General features: G+C 37.9%; 1 protein-coding gene and 1 pseudogene across 1 annotated transcript in view; one reads left to right on the top strand and one right to left on the bottom strand.

The window, feature by feature from the left end:
- Positions 1-3526, bottom strand: part of rp2 (RP2 activator of ARL3 GTPase) — a 10271-nt gene extending 6745 nt beyond the window's left edge. Inside the window, exon 1 of the mRNA XM_016268681.1 lies at positions 3124-3526. Coding sequence (XP_016124167.1) covers positions 3124-3300 — 177 coding nt within the window. The 5' untranslated portion in view covers positions 3301-3526. The remainder of the gene's footprint in view (positions 1-3123) is intronic.
- Positions 3527-5664: 2138 nt separating this feature from the next.
- Positions 5665-7806, top strand: part of LOC107582728 (sodium/hydrogen exchanger 7-like) — a 23378-nt pseudogene continuing 21236 nt past the window's right edge.

The following is a 7806-nucleotide window of genomic DNA, read 5'->3' as shown; positions in this document are numbered from 1 at the left end:
ATTAAAAAAAAAAAGTAAAGTATCAAAAAGTTATGGTAGTTTAAATTTACTGTAAAGAAAATGCACTATATTAATTTTATATATAATAAATATTTGACATAACAGGTTTTACTCTAAAATTGTTATAAAATTAAAGCCTTATGTCTAAATAAGTTATGTTCCAAATTTGAAGTTGATATGAAAAAAATTGAGGTTCCAGTGAGATTTTATTTAGGGCGTTATACCACAAACAGCCACCTGGTGCCATCCAAACTTTGGCACCAAATTTTTTATGCATTTTTCTGTCACAAATGTCTAGATTTCTCTGTCAATTTTACTTCTATCTCAAAATAATTATATAAGATTAATAAGATTATAAAAAGTTTTGATTGTAAAAGAGCGTAATGCATTTTGTAATATGACACTTGACACCGCCCACTAAGGGGGAGGAGACCACCAAAAGATTTTAAAGTACCATTTCCATGGTAATGCAATGTCCGATTTCAAAATGGTTTTCACAGGATGAATCTTGGGCTTCTAAGCTTTCAAATGATATATGATTTATGATGATTACTAAAAGAGGCGTTTTGTTCTCTCTCTCCGCATTCGTCACTAATCACGCAACGCCGTGTGTCTTTCGTCATCCGCCGGAACTGCTTCAGTGTATGACAGTCAGCGGAAGTGAGAGAAAAGTGTTTATTACATTTGAACTATGGATATTTTTCTTACAAAAACTCATGGATTCGCTACAGGGGGCCTTTATTCATCCCCCGGAGCCTTGTGAGGCATGTTTTATTATGAATGCGTAAGCTTTATTTGACCACTTGTGGACTGTTCAACTGCAACACCCGCTGACTGCAATGATAGAGCTTGGAATAGCCAGGACAATTTTTAATATAACTCCGACTGGATTAGTCTGAAAGAAGAAAGTAATATACACCTAGGATGCTTCAAGGGTAAGTAAAACACAAGCTAATTTTCATTTTTGGGTGAACAAACCCTTTAAATTCTCCACCTTCATTGTGGTACGTGTCATTTTGCTGTGAGAATGACTTTTATATTGTTATTAATGTTTCAAGATGAACATTTAAGGGACTGAAGCAACTTATGTTTACTTGTTAAAATGTAAGTATCAAATGTGATACAAAAGGCTTCTGTCAAATGTTTATTTATCTCACAATCATCATTGTAACTACAGAGCTTTGGTCATAAAACTAAGCATTTAAATATAATCTTACTAACACATTATTGAGAAATAGAATGACAACTAATATTTATAATTTCTGTATTCTGTTATCTTGTAATAAAAATCTTGTTGATTTACATTACAAGCGATCAAAATTTCATACTTTTTAGCCACATAAAAAAACATCTGCACCCAATTGTATAATTTTGCTAAAAATGTGTTTTTTTCCCTCTCCTTGAGCTCCGTATTCTTACTATATTATATAAGCCTTAAAAGCCTGATGTATCAAATATGATACAAAACATAAAACACATCTGCAACCTTTTTTAGATTTCCCTTTTATATTTTTCAGACTATTATTTTATATGACAGGCTTTACAAGGTTACACTTCAACAGGAAACTAATTTTGCATTGAGACACAAATGATACCTCAAATCATGCAGCTTGTTTTGGATGATGTCCTGGTGGATGATAAAACAGAAAATGGAAACAACAACGACAACACAGATTTAAACTGAAGGAGGCACCTGTGCTGTATCTGGAGACAGACCATTATAGAAATTAAGATCTCTTTTGACTTGGGCCAGTAAGTTTCCACCTAACAATCACTTAAAACACCCTAACAAATCACACAGCGACACCCTGGCAACTCCCATACTAAATAGAACTCTAGAGTTTACAGAATTTAAGTTAATGTGATGAAATGGCAGTAGAAACAAATCCGTTCTACTCTATTGTGATGTCGGTCTATCAGAGAGTAAATGGTTATAGAAAAAGAGCAAAGCAGGGGCTTGGTTCTATGCATCGATTGCCAGTCTAATCAAATCTATAGCATGCATTTAGAAAATATATAGGGTGAATTTTCACTTCAAGCCAAAATTTAACCACAGACTTCAATTTATTCTTAAATCTAGAACAGATAGAAAACTCTCAAATTAACCCATGGCTTAAAACTGCTAATCCCCCGCCAGGTTTTAGGACCACAAACTAAACAATGCTATCAAGTTTGATAATTTTTTATTCAAATACAAGATAAAAATGTATCTTGTGGAGCCAACTGGAAGATTGCTGAGGCCCTCTAGTGGGCCTTGACCCCTGGTTCAGAACTACTAGTCCAGTGGTTCCCAAACCTGTCCTGGAGGCCCCCCTGCCCTGCCCCTTTTGTATGTCTCCTTTATCTAACACACCTGACTCCACTCATCAGCTCGTTAGTAGAGACTACACGAACTAAATTGGGTGTGTCTGATTAGTGAGACATACAAAAAGTGCAGGGCAGGGGGTCCTCCAGGACAGGTTTGGGAACCACTAACGTCTAATCCATCAGATCAGACACTGCCATTGACAGACCATAAGAGAAAACTGATAAAAAGTTGGACTTGTCTCGTGAATTCATTGCCTTTCAATCTGCACTTGCACGCATCGACCAGGGCAATAATAGATTCATACTTCCGGACATTTAAATGCTATCAAAGCTTGGTTTTGCGGTCGGAGGGGCAGACAGACACTCCCACCCATACTACTCCCTCTCTTCCTCCATCTGATACACTGTCATACATGTTGATGGCGACACCTTGAACACAGCGTTATCTGGGCAAGCAAGTTACGTGCCCTGACTTTAAGCTCCGTTTATAATTTACCATAGCATTTGAAACCCTATAACCGCCGAGAGAGTCTCGTATCGACGGTCAATCGATAGCACCAGTGGAAAGCACTCCGAAACACTGAACAAGAGGGGCCAAACCCATCGCTCGCGTGATTACGCATGTTGTGAACTGCAAAAAATGGGGTTAACAAGGCGAGTTGAGCTAACGCACATAACACTAACGTTAGCTTTTTCAGACGAACTGTTTGGAGTTAATTCTGTATGATTCCTAAAGCAATTATGCAACATATTATACAGCGTAGTATAGGCTAGTCTAGTGCACAAAAACGGGTTATAACCACTGCCGCGTCGTACCTTTTCTCGTTTGTCCCAGCTGTATTGCTTTGGAGCCTCCTGGTTGCTGTTGCTGCCCAGCGCAGTGTTGTTGGTTTCGGGGAGGTCATTGCCCGTAGCGCTCTCGTCCCCAGCGGGCAAAGCAGAGTCTTTTTTAGGAGATTTTCTCCTCGATTTTTTGGAGAACAAGCACCCCATTTATGGACGATCAGTCGTGCGATATGTCAGCGCGCCCCTCCTGTGGTAAATGCCACGCGTTTCTGAAAGAGTCGCAGTAGTACAGCGCTCCGTCAGTGTCTCTCACCCTCCCCAGAGAGTAATCAAGTACAAGCAACCTGTGCTCTTCCCGTTTCCTTGACCCTCGAGTCAGCCAATCACTACAGCGGACCGCGTTACTAGGGAACAGCGAATCAAAGCTGAGCCGTTGTGGTGACAAATCGAGTCCCCCATCGAAATCCGCTCTCCATTAGGATCCCGTATCTACGAAGTCTATCGAAGTAAGAGGTGCGGGGTGTTACTAATATTTGACCCCTGCCTTATGCAAACACAGCATTTTGTTCGTGCGTTGTGTAAACTCATCTTTGCATATGAATAATTAATCTGAATCATAATATTGGTGCACTCGGATTACACTGTTAGATGTTTGTTTTGTTTTATTGTTGTATATGTACTTATTTATTTACATCACTACATATAGCTTGTGTCTGTGTGTGTGTGTATTACTCATAAATAAATAAATAAATATAATTTAACTTATATTATACATAATATTCATGGATTTAGGGAGGTCTTCCACATACATTTTATTTTGCCAGTAAAATTATTTATCTGAAATGAGTGCTAATTATGTAAGGTACAATAGATCAATGAAAGTGAAAGTGCACACACACACACAAATATGGCCTGTTACTGCATCTCTGTACAATGCACTCAATGAGCTGCAATGTTACATACCTTTCTTATTAAAAAATGCAGTTAAACCTCATAGTAATATCTTAAATGTATGTACTGGAGTGTTATTTATTTAAAAGCACAAACTGACACATTTGATGAACAGGTTGTCAATGAAGTGAGGCTTATTTGCAATTGTTTTGCATATTTTAAAGGGCTCCAGTAAGAGTAAAACATCTTACACAAAAAAGCAGGGTCATCTTACTCCAATAATGGAACATGATGGGCCCTGTTGTGATTTTCAATTTTTGAGCATTAGAAAATGTTCTTGTTAAAAAAAATACTTGTTACTGTTACTTGTGTGTAACATTTGTGTGCCATGAAAACTCAAAGATGTCAGTTATAAGCTTTTATGTAAACCAATCAACTTATGAAAGTTTTCTCTTAAGGATTTTTTGTGAAATTTTGACAGAGCAAAATTTCAATCTCACTTAAAATATTAAAATAAAAAGTCTTAGCGTGGTGGCTGTATGTGACTCATCACTTATATGTACATTTGTAATAAATATACATGTGACACACTGAAAACACAACAGTATTGCACTTGGCTGTTCAACTGTTGTGTTGGTAAAACAAGTTACATACATAAAATGTTCTTTGGTAAACTGCATGAACTCATCTGTGTGATTAAACGTGTCACCTGATGACGAATTCTAATGATAAATAAATGAATAACTATCATTTGATTATAAATAATAACATACAGACTTTAATACTTTTTTCAGGAAGCACAGAACGAAAGCTTTCAGAAATGATTGTCAAAAACTGCGGTCTAAAGCATTGTGACAAAATTCAGGAAACTTTTTCTAAACTGACCTACACTTACCAGCTGAATAAGTGTAAATGATATTTGAATCTAAAACGTGTGATTGTTTTGTCTTTACTCTACTACAAAGATAGTGTAGTTCTCAGAACCAGAAAATGATGGCTTTCCATTTTTCATTTAGCAAAGGAAGTGTGATAGTATGCAGAAGAGCAAAAAGGAAATCTTAAATTCCTGTTTGTTTCCATCAATCTGACAGCTAGACCTTTCGAGGTCAGTAAAACTGCAGGGTTTCACATTCTTCAAAACAACTCAATTTTCAGTGATTTAGAAAAAAAACTACTTTGCTTCAAATGTTTTTATCCCCATGGAAATGTAAAGACATCAGATATCTGTATCACCTCTTAAAATTGCCTGTCCACAAACCTCAACCCAAAAAACTATAACTACAATAACTACAAACCAGACTATAGCACATATACTCAGTGGCATCCCAGTGTTACATTATTTGCTTAATGTTTACTGCTAAACAACTGCATCATTATTTTCAGGGTTTTAAACTCTATTTAGGGTTGCAAAATGTTTAAAGCTCATATAAAATAAAACAGCACATACATTTTGACATCCTGAGGTATAAAATCAACATTTTCTTTAGGTTAAGCACCTCCTTCACTGCTCGTTTGTTGAAATGTTAAAAAAACCCCACTTCATTCAAGAGGTTCAAGGCCTGTTTTGTATCATATTCACTGAATGTACTAGTAATAGAGTAAGAGATAAATATTGGTGTGCGTGTCTCTTTAAGAGCTTGAGCTGCGGTCTGCCCTGATACCTCTCATTATTGCCTGAGACTATCTGAATCTGACGCAGCAGAGGCAGTGTGAGGAAACGCGCCACCAGCATCCTGCACCATGGAGGCGGCCACAGCACCAAAGCCATGGACATTATATGCATTAGGAGGCCACAGCTCGCTGTTTTCTATTATAATGTTCATTTTAAGCCAATGTTGTCGGATAAGAGCAGATGACGGCGGCATTGAGGAACTTGCCACGGAGAAAGAGGCAGAGGAAAGTCACAGGCAGGACAGCGTGAATTTACTTACATTCATTTTGCTTTTGACACTCACTATCCTCACAATATGGCTCTTCAAACACAGAAGAGTGCGCTTTCTGCACGAAACAGGACTGGCTATGATATACGGTAAGAAATTAGTCTTTTTAACATTGCGAAAGGCGTAAAGCATCGTCTGTGTCTGAAAACCGAATGAACCGAAGAGCTCGACAGCATTTTTGGCCGTTATAGTACCGAGTCATCAGAGCTGAATCATTTTTAGTCGCGTGGTTTTGCGCATTTTCGGTCTAGCTCATTAGGTATTGAGACACAGCCATCGTGTAAACCCTTAGCTAAGCCTCACATGAATGAGACCTTTTAGCCTGCTAGCTTGAACGAGCGCTAATACAAACCTTGTGCGTCGAATGTCATTATAATTCTGTGTGGTGGAATAGATTGATGTTCTTGAATGCACAACAATAGCTTAGCCCATATGCAACCCACAGTTTTGATATTGCATAATATCTTATGTGTGTATGAAATTTTACCCCATTACTCAGCTATTCAGGGACTCCGACGCGGGGCTTTCGCTTCTTATTTTGTCATTCCTTCTGTTGAGTTCCTCATACTAGCTTTGAATAGTGTGACAGCTTTTGAATTTCAGGTTGGATCAGTCTACAGCAACATGATGTTATGTCTTCTGTGTCAAGAGTCTTCCCCAAACCGTTTATAAGCTCTGCTTTAAAGGAATAGTTCACCCAATGCGTTTACTCTCCCTCCTGTTGCTTCAAACCTTTTTTTCTGCTGCTGTGGAACACAAAAATTTGAAGAATTATTATACTGGTTGCTTTTCCATGCACTTGCAATTAATGGCACCTTTTAACTTCCAAAACAAACAAAAGAAACCTAAACTAAAGCATCATAAAATGTTGAATTGTTCACTATTTTTCAGGTCTTTTGAAACCATGTGACAGATTGGATTGAAATTGAAGTCATTATTCACTGAAAACATAATTAAATGATGACAATGTTTTTTGATGTACTAATTCATTAAGTGTGAAAAATCAAAGGCCTTCAGCAAGGTCAGCAAACATCTGTGTCTTCACATGTGGCATGTCTTCAGTGAAAATGAGAGCTCTCTTATCAGTGGATGCTCTGAAGTTCAAAAGCATTGCTTGGACATGAGAAAAAGACTGAGTTGAAGCAATTGTAAGCAAGCTGCAAGACACCACCGTTCTGTCTTGCTTTTTCCATATGTAGGTTCAGACTTGTAGCCTATTTGGTTTCACACCGTTTCAGTAAAATTTGATTAGATTAATATGACAGACATCACCATGTTCAGGCATCTAAATTGTGTAATTTTTGTGACTGACTGACCACATACCTGTCTGACATACTGAGCAGCAGGTATGGTTAAAATGCATGGCTTAAAATGCAACCATGGTGAAGATCCACATTCAGCAAGTTTACTTTTGCTATTAAAGGGGTGGTTCATTGCGATTTCACTTTTTGAATGTTAGTTAGTGTGTAATGTTGCTGTTTGAGCATAAACAATATCTGCAAAGTTACAAAGCTGAAAGTTCAATGCAAACGGAGATATCTTCTTTTAAAATTCTGGCAGTTTAATGCCTACAAAAACGGCTGGTAGGGACTACAACAAGTTACTTCCCGGGTTCGTGACATCACAAACCCAGATAAACCCCGCCCTCGGGAAAAGGCAGCAAAGGGGGCGAGGCCATGCTGTGCTGCTTTAGAGAAGAGGAAGAGAAAACTAGAGGTGCTCGGAAAAATCTATTCACATATGAATCACGATTCTGTCTTCTAACCATTCTAATAGATTCACAAGTTTCAAAATCAATGTTCTAAAGCAGCGTTTCTCAATACTGTTCCTCGCTTTCCCCTGCTATGCACACGCTCTGCATCTCTCTCTCTCTCTCTCTCTC

The sequence above is a fragment of the Sinocyclocheilus grahami genome, unplaced genomic scaffold, assembly GCF_001515645.1.
Source record: "Sinocyclocheilus grahami isolate Dianchi unplaced genomic scaffold, SAMN03320097.WGS_v1.1 scaffold47.1, whole genome shotgun sequence".
Taxonomy (NCBI): Eukaryota; Metazoa; Chordata; class Actinopteri; order Cypriniformes; family Cyprinidae; genus Sinocyclocheilus; species Sinocyclocheilus grahami.
This window is presented reverse-complemented; position numbering and strand designations above follow the sequence as displayed.